The sequence below is a fragment of the Dasypus novemcinctus genome, chromosome 7, assembly GCF_030445035.2.
Source record: "Dasypus novemcinctus isolate mDasNov1 chromosome 7, mDasNov1.1.hap2, whole genome shotgun sequence".
In the NCBI taxonomy this organism is placed as follows: Eukaryota; Metazoa; Chordata; class Mammalia; order Cingulata; family Dasypodidae; genus Dasypus; species Dasypus novemcinctus.
Window position 1 is genome coordinate 21171500 of NC_080679.1, and position 27190 is coordinate 21198689.

General features: G+C 38.1%; 1 protein-coding gene across 1 annotated transcript in view; it reads left to right on the top strand.

Moving 5' to 3' along the window:
• Nucleotides 1-2681: 2681 nt before the first annotated feature.
• Nucleotides 2682-27190, top strand: part of FARSB (phenylalanyl-tRNA synthetase subunit beta) — a 71583-nt gene continuing 47074 nt past the window's right edge. The window contains exons 1-10 of the mRNA XM_004453105.4: nucleotides 2682-2786; nucleotides 9009-9064; nucleotides 9749-9903; nucleotides 11692-11761; nucleotides 12343-12458; nucleotides 16391-16541; nucleotides 20215-20323; nucleotides 21262-21332; nucleotides 22994-23055; nucleotides 24425-24476. Coding sequence (XP_004453162.1) covers nucleotides 2729-2786; nucleotides 9009-9064; nucleotides 9749-9903; nucleotides 11692-11761; nucleotides 12343-12458; nucleotides 16391-16541; nucleotides 20215-20323; nucleotides 21262-21332; nucleotides 22994-23055; nucleotides 24425-24476 — 900 coding nt within the window. The 5' untranslated portion in view covers nucleotides 2682-2728. The remainder of the gene's footprint in view (nucleotides 2787-9008; nucleotides 9065-9748; nucleotides 9904-11691; nucleotides 11762-12342; nucleotides 12459-16390; nucleotides 16542-20214; nucleotides 20324-21261; nucleotides 21333-22993; nucleotides 23056-24424; nucleotides 24477-27190) is intronic.

Below are 27190 nucleotides of genomic sequence, written 5' to 3' on the forward strand. Positions count from 1 at the left end.
GGACACCCCTGCGTGGCAGGGCACTCCTTGCACACATCAGCACTGCGCATGGGCCAGCTGCACACGGGTCAAGGAGGCCCGGGGTTTGAACCGCGGACCTCCCATGTGGTAGACGAACACCCTAACCACTGGGCCAAGTCCACCACCCAGAGCATATTTAATAAATGGTGCTGGGCTACCTAATTGGATGGTTTTTGGAAAACAAAGCTGAGTTCATCCTCTCACTCCAAAACAAAAACAAAATTCATTAAGATTTTAAGATTTAAATGGAAAGAAAATGAATTCAAGTACTCTAAGAAACATAATTTTCTCATTGTACTCCTGGAATGGGGAAGACCTTTTAAAGCATAACCTAGAACCCAGAAGTTATAAAGGATAAGAAATATAAATTAGATTATACTTTAAAAAAAAGTTCTTTGTGAGAAAACTTAAAGGAAAGCCAAGCAACAAGTATTCTTATTGTCTTTCTACTCAATAAATATGTATTTTCCCCTTCCTCCCCCAAACAGTGCCACACTCATCTCTTGTATTTCACTATCATCTTTAATTCCTTAAAATACACGCATGGAAGTATATCAGGTCAAATAGAATTTACCAATATTTTGAAAACTCTTTGAATATCCCAATACCCCAGACTGCACCCTCCCCCCAAGCTAACTAGTATTACATCATGTGTTTTGCTTTCTCATATACTTTTACTACCTATTTATGTATGCCCAAGCAATACGCTCTTTAGTTGTTTTTTTTTTTAATTTTAACAGAAATGGCATAATACTGTATCTCTTCTGTGATTTGCTTTTTTGGCTCAGTATTGTTTTTAAGATTTATCCAAGTTGATACATGTGGCTGTAGGTTCATTTTAACACTATGATGTTTCATTGTATGAATTTACCATAGTTGTTTACCTATTGTAGTAGTGATGGACACTTCCCCCCCCCCCCAGCTTTTTATTGTAATGAATAATATAACCACAAACATTCTTATTTGTGTCTTTTGGTGCATATGGGTAAGAGTTATTTTGGGGAATATTGCTAGGAGTGTAATTGCTTTTCTTTTCTAGGTAAGCCTGTATTTCCTAAAGTAGTTGTGTCAATTTACATTCCTATGTTCTTGTCAACACTTGATTTTGTCAGTCTTTCCAATTTATACCAATTAGTGGGTATGAAATTGTTTCATTATAATTTTAATTTGCAGTTCCCTAATTTCTAATAAGCTGCGAGTTTTTTCATTTGTATTGCCCAGATCATCTTTCACTTCCAGAAAATGCTGCCACCTCATTCCTGCTCTCAAGCTGGCCCTAAAATTAGATGAGACAAGTACCTGCTAACATTTTGTGAAATACAATCTCAACATTTTCCAAGGATCTTTCCTATCAGTCAGCTGTTTGTGATGAGCATTCGTGATCTAATTTTCTCTTTTCCATTAGAAATTTCTAACTAATCTGCCAGTTCAAGACAAGGTGGACTACTTGTATGTATGCAGAGATGAAAAGCAGGATGGATGAGTTGAAGGCTGTGGGAGATGGGCATAGAATGTCCCTAGCGGTCTGAGGATAGCAGGAAACTGATGAGGAAGATAATGAGAGATGTCCCTTTTCCAGGACCTAGATCATGAGAAGAACTTCACTAGTGGTTGATTTATGAATATTATTCCTTAGTCCTTACAATAATTCTCTAAAGCATCTATTTAACAGACTGAGATTCAGAGGCCACAGAGCACTTTGGAGTGCCCAGAGGGGATATCCAGCCGGTCAGTTTGCTATCATTCAAGAAGGTCATTATTCATTAATTTAGCATTGAGCACCAATTTTGGGAAGAGAAATCTATTTGGCTATTGATGGGGTCTCTGCCAACCTGTTATGCTGTGTACTAGGAAGGAGACATGCGATTGCATTTAGGGCCCACACTGATAATCCAGGATAATCTCCCCAAATCGTGAGTCTTAATTTAATCACATCTGCAAAGACTCCGTTTCCATATAAAGCAACAGGGATTAGACTTGATATCTTTGGGGGCCTTATTCAGTCTATTGCCATCAGGTTTTATAAGGAAGAAATCTGTTAATGGCAGAAGACTGAGCACACATCTCAGTTTATTCTTCTGCCTGTTTTTTCTTGGGAAAAGAGTTCTCCCACAATGCCTCCCTCACGGAGCCGCTGAAAGGTTCAAACAGAGCACAGGTAGGACAATTTATAAAGGTACAAGGGAAAGGGAAATTAAAGAATGTAGTAAAACCTGAGATCTGTTACAGTTTACACATCCTTTCCCTTCTCTCCAGCCTGCCTCATCCCATCACTTTCCCTGGTTTTCTGCTACGGATTTTCCCCAAACCACGCCCACTCGCATCCACGCAGGTTTTGAGTGGTGAGTGCCCACTATGAGGCCCCGCCCTCTTCAGCACTCGCCCCTCCCTCGGCTCGCCCCAGAGGCGCTGGGTCTTCCCGGCTGAAAAAACCCATCTGTCCACTTCACTGCCAGTCAAAGTCCATCTTTTCTATCCCAATTCTATCTCTTTTCTCAGATTTTAGGTTATTCGTATAATGCAGCTAAATTTTATGAGATATAGAACTGCAAAACATTTGACTTCAGATGAAAAACGGGAACAGGAGCCCTTGGAAGCAGACAGGCAGTATTTAGGACAGCCCGCAAGGGAACGCTGGGGTCCTCCACGCCTCGGTCATCGAGTCCTATGCGGGCTCGCCGCGCAGGCGCAGTGCTCTTGATTCGCCATGCCGACTGTTAGTGTGAAGCGGGATCTGCTCTTCAAAGCACTGGGCCGGATTTACAGTGAGTGTTGGCCCTATAGCCTGGACTGGTGCCTCTCTTCGGGGGCTGGGCTTTCACACTCCGCGTGGCGTCCTGACGTCGTTACTGCTGCCCGGGAGCCCGGTCGGGGGGCTGCACAGGAAGGGCTGACGGCCAGGGCCACCCGGCTGGACTCCAGCCTCTGAGCGCCGGTCTCGAAACCGGCGTCTCTGTGCCTGCGGTTGCATCATGCGCACACGCCGGGTCATTCATTCATTGAGCGCCTACTACTCCGATCTTGGTGCTGTGGGATGGCAGAGGCGTGAAGCCTCGGGTTGCGTCCCCAGTGCACTAGTTGAGTGCAGTAATACGAGGGCTTTGGAAACATAATTTTGAGAAGGTGGGAGTAGGAGTTTGAGAGGAGAGGGGGAACTGCATTCCGTCTGTCTTTGTTTTATTTTTATTAATCTTTACTGTCTAAGCACTTGGAAATACAGCGGTGAACACGACACAATAAGGTCCATGAGGGAGACCGACAACAGTCAACCAGCACATTAGTGAAATCATTTCGCATAATATTAAATGCTATGAAGGAAATAAAAGAGGGCATTGTGCTAAGAACAGAGTTAGTGTTGTAACATTTGAGCTGAGAATTGAATGAGGAGTCTTTACTCGGTGATATTTGTGTTCTCGATGCACTTCGTCCCTCTTTCGGGTCTAAAACAGTACCATTTTAAAAAGTGATATATTAAGTACAGTTAAGAAATGAAATCTACCCCACCCCATGATTATCAGGTTGCATAAAAGCTGTAGCGACTGTGTTTTTGGTTCTAGGACCCAGTATGATAACAAAGCCCAAATCGGTTTAGTGACAGTTGGGGACAGCATAAGATATTTCTCAGATGTTAATAGGAAAATAAAGTTAACTTTCAAAGAACTTTTAAAAAGGTCTATTTTCAAATACTGTCTATCCTTGAAGCGTTTTTCTCCTTAAAGTTCTGACTTAAATTTTTGAAAGTAGAAGTAGTAACTTCACCCTTTAATTCCCTAATCACTTTTTATTTTGTAATGTGCTTCTTTGCGTTTCTTACCTATCTTTCTAAATCATATGCTATCTAATAGTTTGTTATATGCTGAATTGTGCAAAATGGTATGTGGCAAATATTTGTTCAAAGCATATATAATAATTTCCCTTCCAGTTATCTTATCTCTGGAAAATTAAATAACCCAGGTCTTTTAAAATAGTGAGGAAGTGGAGATGATGCAAACCAGTGGGTGCCTCCCTCCCACTTGGGAGGTCCTGGGTTTGGTTTTGGTTGCTCCTAAAAAGAAGAGCACACAACAAACAGACAAGGAGAGCAGACAGTGAGCACAGAACGGGAGATTGGAGGGTGGGGGGAGAAATAAATAAATAGAATAAATCTTTAAAATAGTGAGATTTATACCTTATGTACCGTCTTCTGATGTTTTAATGTATTCCCTAACTGCTCCGTCCACTTTTTTTAATATGAAGAAAGATCAGGTAAATTTGATTTTTCACAAATAGATTGGTTATCTATTGGCTATTTTTAAAATTTCCAGTCAGAAAGATTGATGTTATTGATAAGTACATCAGACAAGTCAGAAATAATTACTAGTTTATATTTGGTATGTTCTTTCTTGAAACTTTTAACCCTTAATTAGATTGAGTTCAGAGTTGGAAAAGCATGTTCAGAAAAGCATCTGGTTTCCAGATAGTGTAGATCTATCTTGTTTCTTATTCCTTTTTGTTTTGTTTTGTTTTGTTTTCAGTCTTCCTCTTTTCTTTTTCATTTCCAGATAATGTCTTATTCAGTCTCCTGCCCACACTTTTTTTTTCAGCCTCTCCAAGAATTGCTTTTCATTTATTCCAAATCCCGTTTCCTTCTATCAGTCACCACCTTCTTCTCCTTCACCATTTCTTTGCTTACAAGGATATTTCACTCTCAATCTCTTTTTGTTATTCTGATGATTTTGAGTTTCAGACTCCTCTGGGGCAACTTTGTCTCCCTATTCTATTTTTTTTTTTTTAAATCATCTTTCTGATCATCTGTTCTCTTCTTGCCACCCATTTTCTGTTAACGGATTGAATTTTGCTGTTCTTCCATTCTGGTCCTGTTCTTGCTTGGTGTAATGGCTGGTAATATTGCCAGAGCTGTGTGTGTTCATCATACAACTCCTAAGATGTAGATACTTCAGCGTGTCATTTTGTTAGAGGAAATTATTAACCGTGCATTTATTGCAGGTTCTCCTCTGCTTCTTAGCATATGAAGTATAGCTGAAAGGGACAAAACAATCGAATGATAATTAAGATTCATTATGGGGTTTTTAATAGTTCCATACAGTTTGGTCAGTAACCATTATATTATCTTATTGCTGTATAAGAAATTATCCCAAAATATATCAGCTTAAAACAACAAACTTTTATTATCTCATGCAGTTTCTGAGGGTCAAGAATCAGGGAGTGGCTTAGGAGAGTGTTTCTGGCTTTGTGTCTCTTCTCAGGTTGTGTTCAAGCAGCCAGAACCTGTAGTCCTCTCAAGGCCCAAGTGGGACTGGAGAATCTGTTTTGTATTCACTCCTGTGGTTTTTTTTTTAAAGATTTATTTATTTATTTCTCTCCCCATTCCGCCCCCCACCCCAGTTGTCTGTTCTCTGTGTCTATTTGCTGCGTCTTCTTTGCTTCTGTCGTCAGCGGCACAGGAATCTGTTTCTTTTTGTTGCGTCATCTTGTTGTGTCAGCTCTCCGTGTGTGTGGCACCATTCCTGGGCAGGCTACACTTTCTTTCGCGCTGGGCGGCTCTCCTTACATACGGGCCACACTCCTTAGGCATGGGGCTCCTCTACATGGGGACACCCCTGCATGGCAGGGCACTGCTTGCGCGCATCAGCACTGTGCGTTGGCCAGCTCCACACGGGTCAAGGAGGCCTGGGGTTTGAACCACGGACCTCCCATGTGGTAGGCGGACACCCTAACCACTGGGCCAAGTCCGCCACCCACTCATGGGGTATTGATGGGCCTCAGAGCCTTGATGGTTTTGATCAGAGGCTTTAGTTCCTCTTACATTAGTATCTCCATAAGGCTGTTTACAGAGTAAGAGATCCCAAAGAGAGCAGGCAGGTGAGATGGTGCTCAAGTATAGACGCTGAAGTTTCTAAATAACACCACAGTGATAGGCCATTTCTTCTGCTCTGTGCTATTGGTCAGAATATACTCCCCCCTCCCAAGGCCCCCAGAAGTGTCGTCCCATTACAGCAGCAACTCAACAGTCCAGAATCTTGAGGCTCTTCAGATTTAAGTATAGCTCCTTGAGTATAGTTATTCTTGATCTGAAAACTAAAGAGACAGGTTATCTATCCCCCACATACCTAAGGTACAATGGTGGGACAGGCATAAACCACTGTAGGCATTCCTGTTCAAAATGGGGGGAAATGGGAGACACAAAGGAGTCACTGGTCCATGGCAATTCTGAAACCCAGCTGGCAAATGGCTCTTTGCCCCACCCTCTGGGCTCTTGGCTCCCTGTTTTTTTGTTTGTTTTTTTTAAAGATTTATTTATTTATTTATTTCTCTCCCCTCCCCCCCAGTTGTCTGTTCTCTGTCTATTTGCTGTGTTTTCTTTGCTTCTGTTGTCAGCGGCACGGGAATCTGTGTTTCTTTTTGTTGCGTCATCTTGTTGTGGCAGCTCTCCGTGTGTGCGGCACCATTCTTGGGCAGGCTGCACTTTCCTTCGCACTGGGTGGCTCTCCTTATGGGGCGCACTCCTTGTGCATGGGGCTCCCCTACGCGGGGGACACCCCTACCTGGCAGGGCACTCCTTGCGCACATCAGCACTGCACATGGGCCAGCTCCACACGGGTCAAGGAGGCCCAGGGTTTGAACCGCGGACCTCCCATGTCCTAGATGGACGCCCTAATCACTGGACCCAAGTCTGCTGCCTCTTGGCTCCTTGGTGCTTCAACCCTTCACTGATGCCAGCCATTGAGTCTCATAGATTCTGCTTTTTTAGTATTTCTCATATTCATTCCTTCTTTCCTGTGCTGCTGCTTTAAATCAACCCTCACTATAGGTACCTGTACTGTTGGCAGTATACTACCTGAGCCAGTTTATCTTCCACTCTGCCACCAGTCTACAGTCCTCCTGAAATGCAGAGCTAATCAAGTTTTTGCCCAACTGAACATCCTGCAGTATAACTCCCCGTTCCCTGCAGGGCAGTGTAAATCCTATGGCATGTCATGAATTGGCTTCCATCTACTTGTTCCATCATACTGTCTACCACCCTCCCCACAAATTGTGAAGCCTTTGCTAACCCTAATGGAGCTGAATATTTTGTGCAACCCCTGTATATTGCACTTAACATAATTATATTTATTATATTTATTTACATGTCTTTACTAGAGTAGGAAACAATTAAGTCAGGAATTGTGCTTTCTTTATCTTTGCAGCCCTGCCACCTAATTCAGTGCCAGGCATATAGTAGATGCTCAGTAAATATTTGTTAAATTGAATTGAATTTATCAGGAATACTTTTCACTAGAATGTATTGGTAATGATATGATTTGTGTTCAATTTTTGATAACATGAAAACTTTGAAAATACTGTATCAGATAGGAAAGCAAACTGAAATATATTTTGACAATAAGGAAGACAACTATTACATATTGTATTGTTTGTTAAAGGGCTCTGATGCAAAGTACCAGAAATGGGTTTGCTTTTATAAAGGGAATTTATTTGGGGTAAAGGCTTACAGATCCAAGGCCTTGAAAAGTCCAAACTGAGGCACCATTGGAGATGCTTTCTCACCAAAGTCAGCTGCCACATTGAAGCAAGTTGGCCTCCAATCTCTGCCGAGCTTTCATTCTTCCCATCTGGGCTCTATCTCTTGAGCTGCTCTGTGGGCCCAGCCTCTTGGAGTTTAGTGCTCAAATGATCCCTTAGTCTTTTCTTACATGGCAGGACCAAACATGACAGCTTCCTTTTCCTGTGTCTGTCTGTCTGTCTGTCTCTGGATTTATATCAGACCCAGCAAGGGGACAGAGACTCAACCTGAGTCACGCCTTACTGATGTACTCCAGTCAAAAGTCCTGAACCTATCTTATGAAGTAATCTAATCAAAGGAATCTCAGCTGAATTTAGTGCAGTCAAAGGGTATCACACCCACAGAAATAGATTAGTTTAAAAGCATAATCTTTCTCTTTTTGGGATTCATAAAGTAATCTCAAACTGCCACACATATCTACTATTTCAGGCCACCATGCCAGGCCCATTACACGTGCAATCTCATTTAATTCTTCCCAACAGTTAAATGCTATAAATGCTATAAAATGCCACTTAAAGGATGAGGCTCCGAAACTTTACATAAAGTGCCAAGCTCTAAGAACTAGTAAGTATCAAAGTCAGAATTCAAACTCTGATCAACTTGCTCCAAAGCCAAATATCAGGCTACCTCAAAAAATTTCACATGATATGGGAAGCGGACTTGGCCCAATGGATAGGGTGTCCGCCTACCACATGGAAGGTCTGCTATTCAAATCCCGGGCCTCCTTGACCCGTGTGGAGCTGGCCCACGTGCAATGCTGATGCATGGAAAGAGTGCAGTGCCATGCAGGGGTGTCCCCCGCGTAGGGGAGCCCCATGTGCAAGGAGTGCGCCCGTAAGGAGAGCCACCCAGTGCGAAAGAAAGTGCAGCCTGCCCAGGAATGGTGCCGCACACACGGAGAGTTGACACAACAAGATGATGCAACAAAAAAAAGAAACACAGATTCCCAGTGCTGCTGATAAGGATAGAAGTGGTCACAGAAGAACACGCAACGAATGGACACACAGAGCAGACAGCTGGGGGGGGAGGGGAGAGAAATAAATTAAAAAAAAATTTCACATGATAGAACTTAATAGATATTATTCTATTAGGTTGGCTTTCCGAATTGGAGCTTACTCTTTATTTAATCCCTACTTAACAGGTTGAGGGGTTCTTTTTCTTTTAAGTAAATGGAAAATTCCCAGTGCAGGTAACCTAATTCTGTAACTGATATTGGTATACATTAGTCAGTCAGCTCTTTATTAGTTTTTTTTTTTTTTAACCTTTTTTTTTTTTTTGGTGTGTGGGGGTCAAGATTTTATTTTTAAATGGTGATATCAGATGCCCAAGATTTAGCATGCTTAATGTCAGGAAATGAATAGGAAAAATGCAATTTATATGTTATGCTGAAAAGATTAAAATTAACAGTTATCTTTTATTTTTCTAGCCAATGAAGAATTTGATGAACTATGCTTTGAATTTGGTCTGGAACTTGATGAAGTTGTATGTATTGGATATTTATTTCTCAAATAATCTGTGTATGAACTTTCACTTTCCAGAGGTTTACTTTAGTTTATCTTGCTATCTTAGAGTTAGACAAAGATGATATACTCCTGTTTTTTATGTGCTCTGTGTTCAGGGGACTAAGTTCCAGTTCTAAGACTGTGTTGCTTTGATTAAAGTCTCAGAAGAAGTCCATGCCTTATTCTATATGCAGGCATCTCAAGTTATCAAGCTGATGCTATGGAAATAGGTATAATACCTCAAATAACCTCCAAATTACAGTGAGCTCCCTGACAGTGAGCTGCCCTTATACAGATTTATCATGGGAAGGGACCTGGGAAGCAGTGGGAACATTGCTTTTATCAGAATTTCTCTGTCTCCTTTGTTGTCTCGGTGTCCTGCAGCTGCCCCTTGTTCTGTCTTCTTTGCCTCCACACCCACCCTTCCCCGTGCCTGTTTACCCACATCAGTTCATTCCTAACTAATTACTATACACATTGTTCTCCTTGTAAAATAATCTCACATATTTTTTAAGGAATTGTTTATCAAAATTATGACACTCTCCTTGTCTTCTGATTATTGTGTAATGATTTAAATATTTTAAAAAATGATATCTAGAATAAGCAGATTTATAGAGACATAAAGTAGATTAAAGGTTTTTCTTTCTTTTTGGTCTCATTTTAGACTTCCGAGAAGGAAATTATAAGTAAGGAACAAGGAAATGAAAAGGCCAAGGGGGCCTCTGATACAGTTCTTTACAAAATTGATGTTCCTGCCAATAGATATGATCTCCTGTGTCTGGAAGGATTGGTCCGAGGACTTCAAGTCTTTAAAGAAAGGTAAAGAAGTATGTACATTAATATTTTGTTAAGTTGTGTTTTTTGCTTTTTTTGTTTTTTCCTTTTCTTTTTCAATCCATTTTTTACCAGCAACTCCATTAAAGTTTCTAGGGACAGTACATGTTGGACAGTGTATTAGTTTGCCAAAGGGGCTTTCTAAAAAAAAATTTCTATTTTTACATTTTTAACTTTTGAGGCACCGGGGCCAGGGATTGAACCCAGACCTCTCATATGGGAAGCCCGTGCTCAACCAGTGAGCCACATCAGCAACCCTATTGGCTTTTATAAAGGGTTATTTATTTGAGGTAAAAGCTTACAGTTATAAGGCCCTAAAGAGTCCAACTCTAGGCTGCTTTCTCACCAAAATAGTTGCCCTGTGTTGAAGCAAGATGGTTGCTGATCTCTTCCTGGTCTGTTCTTTGCCTCCAGGCTTCCAGTCCTCTCTCCTGGTCAGGGCTCATCTCTCAGGGTTTCCCAATTTCGGCTCTCTTCCCAGGGTCAGCTGTGAGCATCAGGCAAATAGCCCATCTTTCCCTGGGACTCTCCCTATTTGAGCCTTCTCCTTTCTATCACATAGCAGGAACAAAATGACAAAGTTCTCTTCTCTTCCCGTGTTGTCTTTTTTTTTTTTTGAGGTACAGGGACTGGGCGTTGAACCTGGGACCTTGTATGTGGGAAATTGCTCAACCACTGATTCACATCAGCTCCTCTGAGTTGGTTTTTTCATTTGTTTTGCTTGCTTGTTTTTGTTTTTTCAGGAAGCACTTCCCCTTTCTTCTTGAGTGAGTGTCTGTTTATATTAGCCCACCAAGGGCTAGGGACTGACCTGAGTCATGCCCTACTGATATGGTGGAATCAAAAGCCCTAAATTAATTTTATAAAGTAAACTTAAATCCTTTGAATTTAAGACAATCAAAGGTATCATGCCCAGAGGAATAGATTAATTTACAAGCATAATCTTTTATCTTTTAGGGATTCACAAATAATCTCAAATTGCCACAGACAGGTGCATAGCTTTAGTTTTGTATAAATCAGAAAAACTGTTGTTTGGAGAATAAGATTCATGTAGATTATAGCCCTTTGAAATTTTGCCTGAATAGTGAGTAATAGCCTGTCACTTTTTGGAGCATATTTTAAAACTGGTATGATTAATGATTTTCTAACTTACCAAATTTAAAAAATTCTTTAGCAGATTTGTGATTTCCCTCAGTAATCCAATTAGAATGGATGGTTCATTGGATTTGTTAAAGGTTGGGAGGAAAAGTAGAAACGGCAAAACTTGATTTGTTACTCTCTTAAGAATATTATGGAAACTCAGGAGTAGAGCTTCCTAATTGGGGAAAAGATCTTATAATGGCCAAATGATCTTTACCAAGGTGATCAGCCTCTCTAGTTTCAATCTCCAAATATATAATGAAGAAGTTTTTAAGGCACCTTATATTTCTTCTTGTCATGAATATGCAAGACAGTGACTATGTAAAGTGAAAAAGAGGTGAAACAGTAACAACTTTCAGAAAATAATTTTTTTTAAATTTTGATTACTTATACATTCTCTGGTCAGTTGCAAAAAAAAAACCAAAAAAAAAACCATAAGAGCCTCTGACTGATGGACGAGACACTGAAACTATGAGGCTTTAAATGAGTGATGAGTGCTGGTGACAGTGTGATGATTAGGCATTTGGTTGAGGTAAATTTTAGTGTTTACTTTCTATTTATGGACATTGAATATAATTACTTTTTCTAATGTTTTGATTAATTGTATGTAAATTTATTTTAATTTTCTCTTAGGATAAAGGCCCCAGTCTATAAACGTTTAATGCCTAATGGAGAAATCCAGAAATTAGTTATCACAGAAGAGGTAATAACGATAAATTCTTACTTTACTTTTTTAAAAAATTCTCTTTCATGTGTTTATGAAATTCTGCCATATGCACTTTTCTTTGATCATTTGCTAAGATGGAGGTGTTTTAATATATAGTCTCTGTCTCTTTAAAATTGTCAATCAGTTTTACCAATAAATGAAAGGGAACAAAGCCTCTGCTTTCCACAAATAATTTTAGAACATAATGTCCAACTGTTTATTTAAAACACATTTGGAATTGAATTGCCTAAAATTGTGGTATATTAATAAAATTTAGAAAGAAAAAGTTAAACTTCTGGTTATCTTTTGTGAAAATAATAATGGTGAGCAGACTGCTTAAAGATTAATTTATTTCTCAATTATTGGTAAATTTTCAAAAATCTCACTGAAATGTAAATTTCATAATAGTGACTTTGTCTCTTATTCATTATATTTTATTACTTGTTCAATAAATGAATGAATGCATATGTGTTGGAAATGAAAATATGTGATAGAGTGCATCTAACTTTCCATCACAAGATGCTATTACAAAGAAAGGCCTTAATATTTACCACCTCTAATGGTATTTTGAATTTCAGACAGCTAAAATACGTCCTTATGCTGTAGCAGCAGTTCTCCGAAATATAAAGTTCACTAAAGATCGATATGATAGCTTCATTGAACTTCAGGAGAGATTACATCAGAATATTTGTAGGTATGTGGTTGCATCTTCCTCTCTCCCTGCCATCTTCTCTCCCTCTTTCCCTACTCCTCTTTACTTCCCTTTTCTTCCCTCTCCCTGTTTTTCCTCCTTCCATCTTCCCTCTTGTCCTTGTTCCTTCCTTTCTCCTGTGCATATTTTTTTCAGAGCATTTCTAAATTAATATGTGAGAGTTTTAATTTGTTGTAACAGACAGATATTTGTTACTACTTATAGATGTTCTATGCATGGAGAAACAGGAAATATCTTTTTAATACTATACAGAGAGGAAATACCAAGTCCAAGAGAGATTTTCTTTTTTTTTTATTAGTTCAATTACTAGTAGTGGATTAAGTATTAACCATGGTAATTTGAGGTATGATCTTCCATTTTAAAAATGGTAAAAGTTTTTTTGGCTTCATCTCATTTTTTGAGTAAGTATAGTTATAAATTGACAGAGCAATCTCTAAGAGAATACTTGAAACTTTTAAATGACTGCCTTGACTTACTCTATCTTTGACATTGGTATCTATCATTTCCTGTAGAACTCCCTTTAGGGCAGTAATCTTCAAACCTGTATAAATCCTGAACTCGTAGAGATCAAGGAGGTAATAGTGGGAAACCTTGAACTAATTTTGGTATTATAAAACTAATGGAAACTGTCTATTGATATTAAGAAACATGTTAGCTAACACATCAAGTATCTTTGTGTTGGCCCTGAAATATATCAACATTAGTTGTTTCATGCTGCTCAAAAGATATGATTGGCAGTTATGTACATCTTGTAAACTATAAAAATAGAAAAGTTTGTATTTTTAAATAATTGACATTTGGTAAATGATGTAGAGTGAGAGGGGCTCATATATATGGGATGGTCCAGGAACAAGGTTGAGGGAGACCGCTGTACATTTTTTCCTGTGGTGAAAAATGTTTAAAATAAAAATGAAAATCAGACCTGTTTAAGCTTACTAGATTTCTTTTTCCTGAAATATTTTTGCTGCTACCAAGTGGTAGAAGCAAAATTTTTTTGTGATTCCAAATATTTTTCCCAGTTTTTTAATAGAAAATAAAGAGTATTTGTTAGCTTAATATGTAATAAGTAAACAAAAGAACTTAAATATTCTTTTAAAATAAAGAACAAGCTAAAATTTCTGACAAGAAATAAGACTGGCAGTAAGTGATTGAGCCAGATCTTCTGTTTTGGTCATACCTCATTTTAATAAGCTGTTTTTGTATAAGTCAAAAGGCATTCCTTCACTTGATTCAGTTTTCAGCTCTTCTTTATCTGATATTTCTGGAAATCATGAATTTTTTCTAAGGAGTGATAGTTCTGGTGAGCCAGAGTCCTCACCTGCCAGTAAATCCTAATTAACCTCAGATTTTCCCATTCTTTTAGCTTTTGTTCTTCTGACTGTATGATTTCAATTGTCCTGCCTACTAGCTTGCTGATTTTTTCTTCTGCTGCTTCAAATCTGATGTTTTGTGCCTCTAGTGTATTTTTTAATCTCCATTATTGTGCCTTTCTTCCCCATAATTTCTGTTATGCTTCTTTTTAAATGTTCAGATTTTTATTTATGCTCACGTTTTCTTAATAACCTTTAGCTCTATATCTGCCATTAGTTTATTTCTATCCATATTTTCCTTCATCTCCTTGAATTGATTTAGGAGATTTGTTTGATTAATTCTAAATTCTGTGACTCCTTTTAAGTTTTAATTTGTTCCTTTGATTGAGCCATATCTTTCTCTTTCTTAGTTTGGCTTGTAATTTATTGCATATATCTAGGCATCTGATTATTTTGATTTGTTAACTCTGAAGATCAGCTTCTCCCTCTTGCCTAGAGTTTTGTTGTTGATTAGCTTTGAACTTTGGTGCAAATTCTTCTGGATGTTTACAGTAGCACATGTTATGATGGTCAGATTTTCTCAGCTCTTCTGCACATTATTCTTGCCCTAGATAGGCATTACAGTTTTTAAGATTGCCCTTTGTGTGCAATTATTTCACCTCCAAGAGAAAACTTCCTTTTTTCTGTTCCTTCTTCAGGAATCTGTTCTGTTTGTTTTTGTGCAAAATTTTCTTCCCAGCTCCTATGATTTGTTTAAATTCTTTCCCTCACTCAGTGTGCCCATTTTATAATGCTTTTCAGTTCTGGGATCCATCCTGTCTTACAACAGTTCATTTCCACCCTCCATCCCACCCCCCCTTTTTTCTGTGAGGGTTTTCTGCATCTAGTTTCTTCCTTGTTAGGGTATCCTGCCCTGTGGAACCAGATGGGATCAATCCAAAAAGATCAATTTTGCATTTAGGTGGGTGCATTTAGCAAACAGACTGGATTGAGTGTGTGCACCTCTTGCCAACAGTTCTGCCATAGTCCTTTTTTCTCTGGGGGCACATTTGTATGTGGCACTCCTCCACTGCTTGTGTTCCATGCTGGGTCTCTGTGGAATTAGTTCCCTGTGCCTGGATATGGATATGTGAGAGGTTCAAACTCATTGCTGTGAGTGGCTCTATGGTCTGAATCCACCACAAGACAGACCTTCGCCATGTTGCCTCTGTGTGACTCCCAAACTGTGCAGGACCAAGTAAGTGGGAGGGGTCCAGACTGGCAGGTCAGGAATGCAAGTTTCCTACCTGATTTTGGTGTCCTTTTCTTCGGTTCAGCATTTGCAGGATTCTTCCTCAGTCTCTATTTTACTGCAGAGATCCAAGCAAGGGGATTAGTCCTTTTATTGGTTGATTCTGAGGGGAGACTTTTCCAGGGGATGTCTCACAGCACCATGTTGATTACATCAGCCCCAAACATGGACTTACATATGGATCTGTCAACTGCTAATATATTTAAACTTTACTGAATTATATATATGTTGACCTGTGGTATATCTGGGGTTATTATCTTACATAAACATATAATTCATTGATTAAAGTAATACTTCCTTTTTGTTTGTCAATAGTTCTATTCAGTTCAGCCGTGTTTATTAAAGTTCGCCAAACTTGGAGGTTAACCAAAATTTATTTCGTACAAATTTTAAAGACAAATTCTTAGTTCATGTTATGAACTTAAATAATAAAATCTTTGATTATTAATTAATGCATGTTATCTGGTATGTGTATGTTGGTATGCATAAGTGCTCAAATATATGTGCATATATATTGAAAACTAATTTTTTTGCAGATCTTAACACCTTAAATTCTGACCCAATTTCTCTTAATTTTAATTTGTGGTTAGAAAGCTTAGAGCCAAATTTATCACCCTCCATGGTAAGCCAAGTAGGCCTTTATATTCAAGTTTAATATTAGCATTGTTTTTAGCTCTATTGTATATAACTACTTTTTTCTTTCTCTCCTACTTTTTATGTTATGTAAGTTACTAAAATTACTTTAAATCTTTTGTGAATAACCTGTGGAATAAATTAAATTAATAGCTTTTGAATTTTTCTTATAGATTAAATTAAGCTTTAAATGTAATTCACAGCTCTTAAAATGTTTTTCCCCCATTACTAAAGTAATATGACTGTGTGACAGAAAATTTAGGAAAACATAGTAAAGCCAAAACACATTTGTACAGAATCTTATCCTAAGACAGAAAATTCATATTTTATTCAGTTTTAATGAAAGCATATATGTTTATTGGAGGAAAGTAAGAGCAAATACATTAAAAGGAAGTAAAGGGTATGCTGACTTTGAAAATATCTTAGTAACATATTTGGAGGAGCATAGTGGCAAGGAATTTATTTCAGCTATTGGAATAATTGTGTTTTAAGTAGCTTTGTATTCATAATGATTGAGATGAGGAATTATATTACACTAAAGATGCTATTATATAGCAAAAGTCTGCTTTAGAGAAGTGTCTAAAAAATAATTTTTTAGAACATATATAGTCTGTTATCTTTAGAATTTCTGCTTTGGAATATTCATATGTCTCCCCCTGTCCCTAATCTCTAACGTTTAGGAAAAGAGCTTTGGTTGCTATTGGTACCCATGATTTGGACACTTTGTCAGGCCCATTTACTTACACTGCAAAACGTCCTTCAGATATCAAATTCAAGCCTCTAAGTAAGACAAAGGAGTATACAGCTTGTGAACTGATGAACATATACAAGGTAAATATTCTTTTATACTGTGAAATAACTATGCATAAATCATGAAATTCTTCCGAAGTCGAGTCTTAGAATGAGGAAATGTAATGAGGGCTCCTGACCAGAACCCTGGGCTCCAACCCAGAGACTCTTAATTCATTTGACCTTGAATGGTTGAGTAGTCCCTGGGCATAGTTCTATTTTATTGTATTTTTTTAAACATCCCAGATGATTTTTTTTTTTTTTAAAGATTTATTTTTATTTATTTATTTCCCCTCCCCTCCCCCGGTTGTCTGTTTTCTGTGTCTTTTTGCTGCGTCTTGTTTCTTGTTTCTTTGTCTGCTTCTGTTGTCGGCAGCGGCACGGGAAGTGTGGGCGGCGCCATTCCTGGGCAGGCTGCTCCCTCCTTCGCGCTGGGCGGCTCTCCTTATGGGTGCACTCCTTGCGCGTGGGGCTCCCCTATGAGGGGACACCCTGCGTGGCGCGGCACTCCTTGCGCGCATCAGCACTGCGCATGGGCCAGCTCCACACGGGTCAAGGAGGCCCGGGGCTTGAACCGCGGACCTCCCATATGGTAGACGGACGCCCTAACCACTGGGCCAAAGTCCGTTTCCCCCCAGATGATTTTTATGTGTTGCTAGAATTGAGAACAACAGAAGTAGACCATTCCACGTTATAGTCTTTGTATTTGGATATAATTAAAACATGCAGGGGAGTGGATGTGGCTCAAAGGATTGAGTACCTGCCGCATGGGAGGTCCAGGGTTTGGTTCCCGGTGCTGCCTAGAAACAGAAAAGCAAACAACAAGCAAACAAACAAAAAGCCCAACTCAGGATCTGATGTGGCTCAGCGTTTGAGTGTTGGCTTCCCACTTATGAGGTCCTTGGTTTAATCCCTGGCCCCCATACCTCAAAAAAAAATAAAACCAAAAAACAACTCATGCAAGTAATGCAAGTATATGGAACAGCTAGTTTTATGTGAGGAATAAATACTCTTGCAAGTGTCTTCTACCCATTATTACCATATTAGAGTCCAACAGTGAAAATAAACCCAGTAGTCACTTAAAATTGTATGAAATAAATAGTGGAAGTGGAGGACACATTTAGAAAAATTTGCAGCTGTTATCCTCGGTATGATTTGCAAGCCATTTTTTCCTATTTACCTAAATAGTTCGATGGTTTGTGTTTTATTTGAGATAATTCTAGTGCAAATTTGTTTTCACCCTTGGAAAACAATTCAACTGTATAATCCTCACTTCTTCCCTATAGGAGAAGAGATTGTATAAGGATGCTAAAATATTAATATATCTTAGAAAATCTTATAAATTTGGAGTGTTCTGAGTTTGGGGCTATTGTTTTTCTGACTTCCCTCTTTTTCTAGCTAGATATGTATAGCAGTTTGATATAGTTATGAATTATAGCTATAGTTATGAACTAATACAGAATCTGGTACTGGGAGTGGGGTAGTACTTTTGCAATTGCCAAAATCCTAGAACAGTTTTATAAACAGGTAAGTTATATTTTTTTGGAGGAATTGTAAAATGCTTGATGGAAAAGGTTTAGATCACTTTGAAGAGACTGTTGATAGAAATATGGATGCTAAAGAGACTTTTTATGATGCCTTAGAAGTAAATGATGAAACTGTTGGAAACTGGAGGAAAGGTGATCCATCTTTTAAAGTTGCAGAGAACTTAGCAAGATTAACTCCTGGTGTTTCATGGAAGGCAGAATTTGAAAGTGGTGAGCCTGGGCATTTAGCTGAAGAACTTTCCAAAGTAAATTCGAAGAATGTGGCTTGGCTTCTCCTTGCAGCTTTTATAGCAAAATGCTAGATGAAAGAGATAAGCTGAGGACTGAACTGTTGGACACAAAGAAAACAGAAACTGATTCTGGAAATGAAGCTCCCAAATAATAGTGCCCCTTTTGAGAATTTACCTAAACTTGGAACTTGTAAATCAGGATTGAAGAGGAGTTATTTCAGAAAGACTTGTGAAAAGTCTTACTGTCTGATGGCTTGGACCCCTGCTTCTTGCATGCTAAACCAACAAGTTTTTTGAGAGAGCTGCATGAACAAAACCACTATCAGCTTGGACTAAAAGGGAAATGGAAAGGAGAGATTGAAGGAGAAAGCTTTAAGAGGAAAATCATGGAAGCTGTGATCTAGAATTAAGACATTGCCTTGGGCCAAGAGAGAAACCCCACCCCTTTGTACAGAGAGGGTGAGTTTGCCCCAGCAGTTGAAGAGGGTGGATGTCCCTGCCCAATGTTCTGGGAAAGTTTTGCCACCCCAGGGTGCAGAGAGGGTAGAGCACATTCCTCAAGGATTAGGGAGGTTGAGGTCGACGCCCCATGGGTCTGAGAGAGGTGGACCTGTCCCCCATGGATTAGGAAAGGCCAGGTGCTCAACTTGTTGCTCTGAGAGGGTTGAGACTGTATGCTAAAGGTTAGGAAGGATGTTGCCTTCACTCACTGTGCTAGGGGGTTAAGTCTCTAACCCAAAGATTGGGTAAGGTGTGGCAGTCACCCCAGTGCTCTCAGAGGATGAGGTGTAGAATTTGGTCACCACCCTGATGCTTGTTGAGGGTGGAACCAAGAAAATGGCCATTGGGCAAGCCTGTGGAAAGGGTGGTTTCCTGTAAGGCACCAAGGAGAAGAAACCATCTTCTTAAGAATGACTCTCGGACTTTGAAATCGAATGGAGGATGCCCTGCAGGTTTACTGAACTGTTCTGGACCCATAACTTATATTTCCCTCCCAATTTCTCCTTATTGTAATGAAAATGTTTATCCTTTGTCTGTTCATTTGTGTACTGGAAGCTGATAAATCGTTTTTTAAGTTTCAGAGGTTTATAGCAGTTAGGATTTTGCCCTATGTCAAACTGTATTTATTTAAATTGATTGTGAAATGATTTAGTACTTGCATTGTTATGGACTTAAGGTTTTTTAAAAATATTGTAATGTCTTTTTGGAATTCAGAGGGTGGAGTGTACCAGTTTGATGTAGTTATAAATTCCAAAAAGATATTGGATTATGTTTGTGAACTGGTCTGTCTGAAGTTTCACATTTACTTAATTAAATTATGGTTAGAGCTTTGATTGGGCCATGTCAGTAGGGCATTGAGTCGTCGTCGTTGTCCGCCCCCCCGAGTGTATGGGAAAACTCACAGGTAAAAGACATGACAAAAGAAGAGAGTTGGAGTTTTGTTGTTGGAGATTTTGAGCTGGAGCCCAGGAAGTGAACACATATGAGAAGAACACAGAGGACTAGAGACATCTCCTTAGACATGGCAGTAGACCCGGAAAGAGAGACAGAGCTCTTTGCCTGGTAGTCTACAGCTGACCTTATGGAGAGAGGCAAAGCCTTGAGAGCCTCAGTCTACAACTGGCCTTGTGGAGAAATCAGAAGGGCTGATACTGGAGAGAAATGAACCCTGGAAAGAGAGAAACCCAGGAAGCCTGAACCCTCACAGACTTTGGCAGCCGTCTTGCTCCAACACGTGGCAAAAGACTTTGGTGAGGGGAGTAACTTATGATTTATGGCCTGCTAACTGTAAGCTTCTACCTCAAATAAATACCCTTTATGAAAGCCAACAGATTTCTGGTATTTTGCAGCAGCACCCCTTTGGCTGACTAATATAGTATATAAACTAATAGTGATGGAAATAAAGAACTAATTTTGTTTGACTTTTTTTCCTTTCAGAATGACAACCACCTTAAGCATTATTTACATATCATTGAAAATAAGCCCCTATACCCAGTTATCTATGATAGCAACGGTGTCATTCTTTCAATGCCTCCAGTCATCAATGGTGAGTTCTTTCATAAGCATCATTAACTTTTGCTGTTTCCTCGTATTCTTTAGCATTTCTGTAGCATTCTCAAAGATTTGGCTGACTCAAATCAAATAATTATTAACCAGACAATCCCAGGTATTTTGTAGATTTGATTGTGATAGCTCTTCTCATTCATTCATTCAACAAATGGAGTGATCTGACATGTCATTGCTGATTTTCATATAACTTAAGTATTTGTAATCTCCTTTGCCAGTTTTGGATTCTGTTACATTCTTCAAAAGGGTGTTGATGTTTTAGTTTTAGCACGTAATTAACTTGGTTAAAATCAAAGTCAAACTTGGTCTTGCCTGCAGTTTTATAGTTAAACTGAAATTTTTAAACTAAAATTTACCCTCTTAGCTCCTTTCTGAAGGCTTTTTTGATGAGACAACTTGAATGTATTTACAAAAGTTAATGTCTAAGCCATAGATGTTTGCTATTTTGGAGGTAAGAAGGAGCTTTAGCCGATTCACAATGGGAAGGAGAGTTATCTCCTCCTAGATTTTGGACTCTAGCAGTTACAGTATTTAAGATCATAGGCTTTGGAGTTAGCCAGATCTAGACTTAAATCATCACCCTGCTGCTTATTAACTTCTAATCATGGTCAAGTAGCTTAATTTCTCTGAACCTTAGTTGCCTTACCTGTAATACGTCTTAGGGTGGTAGTGAAAATTAAATAAGACATCCTATGTTAAGTGCTTACTGTAGCACCTGACACATTGTATGCACTATATAAAGCCTAATTTTTATTTTATCCTTTTTCTCCAGTTGGCACTGGGGACTTAAAATAAAAGTTGTATATCCTCTTACCTCTCTAACGACAGTTTATATTCAAAATTTAAAAGGTAGTTTCTGTTTTGTTGAGATTTTTAAAACACTTTTTTTGGTGGTTAATTGTCTTTTGTTCATTGCAGGGGATCATTCCAAAATAACAATAAAGACTAAAAATGTATTAATTGAATGTACAGGAACTGACTTTACTAAGGTAAATAAGACTTTTATTCTGTTTTTATATATCAGACAGAAATGATTTTACTTCTGGGCCAAAACTATACAACTAAACTTTAAAGTAATACTCATTTTGTAGATGGGAACATAGTTTAGAAAGTTAGAAAGATATAGATGTTTTGTACTTTTATTATGGTACTTTCATCATTCAACAGATATTTAACAAACATGTACAGTCTTTCCAATACCAGAATTTAATGAGTTATGTTTCTTGAGGTCAAAGAACTTGTGGTCTAGTGGGAGAGTTTGCCATAACATAACTATAAAACAGAAATTGGGATAAGTGCTCTTATGAGACCTGAATAAATTGTTTTTGTTTAGTTGGCTTAATTTAAATATTGAATAATTTGGTACCTTTGTGTACTTGGTAAACTTAAAAAATATATACTGGTTATAAAGAAGTTTTATTTAACAAATTGTTAAAGGGTTTGTGCACGTCAAGATACCTAGAATATACAAAATACTAATTGTTTCACATTTATTAGATTGGATTGTTATGTAAGCTTTTTCTACTGCACATGACTTCTTTATACATATTAGGTAAGACATAGAGTGAGTTAGCAAATAAGCAAATTAAGAAACCTAACTTTGAATGGCAGGAGAAGGCTGGCATATAGAAGTAGGGCAGATAAATGGCAGTCATGTACATCTTAGAGGATTGGATGGAGAAGATTCTAAATTATTTCATTTGTAACTTTTATGTGCCATATTTCCCTTTAGAAATATTGTCAGGGGAGCTGATGTGGCTCAAGTGGTTGAGCTCCCTCCCACATGGGAGTCCTGGGTTTGATTCCTGGTGCCTCTTGAAAAAACAAAAAACAATAAGCAAAAAAAATCACAAAAAAAACAAAAAAAACAACTCAGGGAAGCCATGGTTGAATGTAGGCTTCCCACACACGAAGTCCCTGGTTCAACCCCCAGTTCCTGGTGCTTAAAAAAAGAAAAGAAATATGTCAGAGTAATATACTTTCACTATTTAAATTTTTAAGAAATTTATTCATTCATCTATTAATAGACTTTGGATTTCTTCCCTAAAGACTGTACATAAGAGTAAAGCATGAGCAAAGCGTATATCTCATATATCTTTCCAATGTGTATTTTTTTTTAAATAAAAAAATATATATATAACAAACCTTTGTGACCCTTACTCTATGCCACGCACTGCTCTAAGTATTTTATGTATATTAGTGCATGTAATCCTCATATTAACCAAACGAGGTAGGAACTTTTATTATCTCCACTTAATAGATGCAGAAACTGAGGTACAAAGAGGGTAAGTATTATAACTTGTCCAAAGTCACACTGTTAGTAAGGGATTGAACTAGGATTCAGAGACTTGTGACAGGATAAGATTTACTCTAGTATTTAGCCATTTCTCTCTTTTGAAACTGGTGAAATCAAAGGATGGGGCAGAGAAAGATTTATCTCAGTCATGGATGGTAATCCAGAGAATTGCATAAATGCACTTGATAGCCCCTTTTTAGATCATAAGTTTTTATTACAATTCCTTTTTTAGAATGTATATATAAATGTGCATTTTTAGATGCTTGGGCAGTAAATTATATTAAATATTAATTCATTTCCATCAGAGTGAAGAGAATATAGTTATAGATTAATATTTCTTTTTTTCTTTTGCAGGCAAAAATAGTCCTTGATATTATTGTCACTATGTTCAGTGAATATTGTGAGAATCAATTTACGTAAGTTACTCAGCACCTTTATTGATTGCCTGCTGTTCTAAAGGCAAGGCATTAAGGCCTTTTGCTAAAAATAAAGATGAAGCATGTGATTGCTCTCCCTGGAATGTATCATCTGCTTGGAGAGAAAAGACATACACACAAATAATGTCTAAAGTGAAAAGTGCCAAGTACCTTAAAAGTTTAACTGATTGATACTCTGGCTATTTGTAAGGGCCATTTTTGAGGCAATCTGTGAAAGCTTCATGGAGGCAATGAAATTTAAACTGTGTTTAAGTTTCATTGAATTTGAGAATGTAAAGATGGGGTACCAGCAAAAGGAAGTTTTTATAAACGGTTCTGTAAACACTTAAACAAATGTAGAGAAGTATATATAAGAACAAAGCATATATCCCCTATGTTTCAAGAATATTACAGTATTTTTTTCAAAGCATGTATTTTTTTTTTCAATTAAAAAATTAACAAACCAGGGAGCAGATGTGACTCAAGTGGTTGAGCACCAGCTTCCCACATTTGAGTTCCCAGGTTGAATCATCAGCCACGGTACAAAAAAAAGAAAAAAAATTATATGCCAGTATCATAGTTTATTCTAGAATATTAATTATAATTCAAAAATAAATATATAGCTTTAGGGAGCTTGACTGAAATTGTATGGATAGTTTCAGTTTTTTTTTTTAATTGATTTGCATTTTAGTGGTTGTATCCGTTAGCCTTTGTTACGTAATACCTCCCTGGTAAAGCCGGAGGTGTATATCAGGATTGGCAAGAGTCCATGAAAGCCACTGAAGATAAAATAGAGTAATACTGTAATAGGGAGATTATTCTAACAACAGTGTTAGAATATGAATAGATTGTGTGACAAACCAAGTGAAAGATATGTTCATCATATGTAATTTTTTTTTTTTTTTTAAGATTTATTTTTATTTATTTCTCTCCCCTCTCCCCCATTGTCTGCTATCTGTCGACTCTGTGTGTTCTTCTCTGCCCACTTGCACCCTCAGTGGCACTGGGAAACTGCATCTCTTTTTTGTTGGATCATCTTTCTGCATCAACTCTCTGAGTGTGTGGTGCCACTCCTCAGCAGGCTGCGCTTTTTTTCACGCGGGGCGGCTCTCCTTGCGGGGCGCATTCCTTGCACGTGGGACACCCTCCACGCAGGGGTGCTCCTGCGTGGCATGGCACTCCTTGTGCACAGCAGCTCTGCGCAAGGGCCAGCTCACCACATAGGTTAGGAGGCCCTGGGTATTGAACCCTGGACCCTCCCGTATGGTAGGTGGACACTCTATCAGCTGAGCCATGTCTGCTTCCCATAATTTCTAGAATTTATGGCCTTTTTCCTGAATACTTCATTTCTGACTTTTTCTTCCCGCAGGGTTGAAGCAACTGAGGTAATTTTCCCAAATGGAAAATCTTATACTTTTCCGGTAAGTATTTTAGAAGCAACTTGATGATCATGACAACAACAGTAATAATGGCTAAAGATTGCATGTATTCATTCTGTTTGTCTTTCTTCTTTATCTAATCTGTCTATCCATCCATCCATGCATCCACATGCCAGGCACAAACTACACTATGTGCTTTACATAGATTTTCTCATTTAATCCTCACAATAATCATATGAGGGTGGGTGCTATTATCATGCCCTTTTCCAGATGGCATACTGTTGAGGTGTTAAATAACTTGTCTGTTATTTTTTAGTGGTGGAGCTAGGTTTTGAGCCCAGACATTTTGATTTCAACTCCCAATATACTATATTATACCACAACAGTAAATAGCCATAAGTCCTGTGATTTATTAACTTTTTATCTAGTTAACTGGATAATTTGTAGTTCCACCCCTTGTAAGATTACAAACTCGGCACTCCAAACCTAATTAACCTGTCTACATTTGAATTAATTACTAAAGGCCATCACTGTAACTGATAAATCGTTTCAAATATATTACCAGGCCCAATTTAGGTGTAAGTGCAGTTATTGTCAAGATAGAGGACCTTGATCACAAACAAAAACAAGAAGACTAAACCAGTATTATTCTTAATTGACTCTCAGCTTTTTCCCTGAAGATGACTTAATATGAAGATGGCCATTCTAAAACATGTCAGTATCAGTCATTTAGCTTTGGTTCCGAGTCAGTGAAGCCATTCCTTGATGACCTTTTCTTCTTTAGATATTTTACCTTCCTCTGTCATTTCTGAAGTGAATCAGAACCTAGAATAGTTTCTTTGAAGTAGCTTTTAAAGTTAGATAAAACCTGCCAAGATGAATACATCTTTTTTGTGTGTGAAGATTTTAGAGTTTACCTGATAGTTTATTCTAGAATATTAAATATAATTCAGAATAAGTGTATAACTAGAAACCAAGACTAAATTTTATGGGTAGTATCAGCTTTTTTTTCTTTTCATTGATTTGCAATTTAGTTGTTGTATCAGTTTTTATTGTGTAACTAATCACCTCACAACTTAGTTCCTTCAAACAACAACCATTTATTTATCTTATGATTCTGTGGGTCAACTAGGTAGTTCTTCTGGGCTCACTTAGCTGTGTAGCCAGCTGGTTGGTTGGCCAGCAGCTGGATTACCTAGGATGTAGTAGATACTCACACATCTACTTCTTGGCAGCAGGATCAACAAGAGTTTCTCATCAGGCTAGCTTGTGCTTCTTTACATGGTGGTGGTTTCAGGGTTCTTCCTAGGAGCAAGCGAGCAAGTCCAGTGCTCAAGTACTTTTCAAGTCCAATGGCCAAAGCAAGTCATTTGTCTAGATTTGAAGGGGAGGAGAAACAGAATCCAACTCCTCATGGATGGGTCTGTAGTGTTACATTGCAAAGCCATAGATACAGGAGGGGAAGAATTTGTGACCATTTTTATAGTTTACTGCAGGAGTAGTTGAGAGAGCCAGAGATAGCTTTTTAGTCTGTTTTAAAATAATGTGTTTTGAGAAGAAAATTTTTTTTAAGATGAAGAATTGTCAAATGTTTATAAAAATGGAATATGTATTTTCAAGAAGGTAAAGGGGAAATGCATTTTAAAATTTGGTTCACTCATTCCTTTCTTCATATAGATAATTCCTTAAAATCATTTGTGTTATATAGAGCTTCCATAAATTTGAGATGATGGGCTTTCTGAAAAGGAGTACTACATGGATATTTAAGCATTTCTTAATTTATTTCCTCCTATATTTAGATTAGAGAAACTTTTCTCAGTGTCCTCCCAGAAGAGAAGGATCCCTTGAGGAAAATTGATTCTTTCTCACAGGAAATAGCGTATTTGCCCAAATGCTTTAAACTCTCTTCTAGTCTTTTGTTTTTTTATGTACATGAACAGAGTTTTGGAATAAGAGAACTACGGGAGATAATAAGTGAGAGAGAGACTAATGGTTAATGTTGTGAACTTTGAAGTAAACTCTCTGAATTTACTAGTTATTTAATTCATGAGCCCATTTGTTACTTCATACATGCATGCATGCAGTTACACATGAAATACTGAGTGCATAGTATCTGACAAACATTTCTTTAAGCACTGGGAATATAGTGGCACGAGGGCTTTGTGACCTACTATTGTCATGATCCGGGACTAGTTTTTTTGAGGGGGGACAGGGTTGGTTGGTTTGTTTTAGGAAGTACCGGGGATTGAACCCAGGACCTTGTACAAGCAAAGCATGCACTCAACTACTGAGCTACACTCACTCTACTAAGACTAGTTTTTAAATTATTCTACAACTCAAATTTCTTACCTCTAAAATGAGAATACTAATAGTATTTGCTGCGGTGATTAAGACACACTGCCATTTTATGTCTTGTAGGTTTTATACATCAGTGTTTGTTCCTGCCTGACATGGTAGAGTTAGTTAGAGAGAGGGAGCGTTCTAATTCTTGAGATGCACACCCCTCGCCTACCACATCCTAGAGCAGACTGATAGCCTAGACTATGGCTGTGGTTGCACTCTCCCACCAGAGAAACAATAACGAAGGAATGTCTTCATAAAGGCTGTAGACTTAGCATGGTGGTGTGAAAGTTAGTACATTGTGACACTTGAATTATTCTTGGTTGCCCACACATGCTTGGATGAGATAAAACTGAAAATCTCTAGCAGAATTTTACATGTCTTAGAATGGTGAATACACCAGTATCTAATGGGAG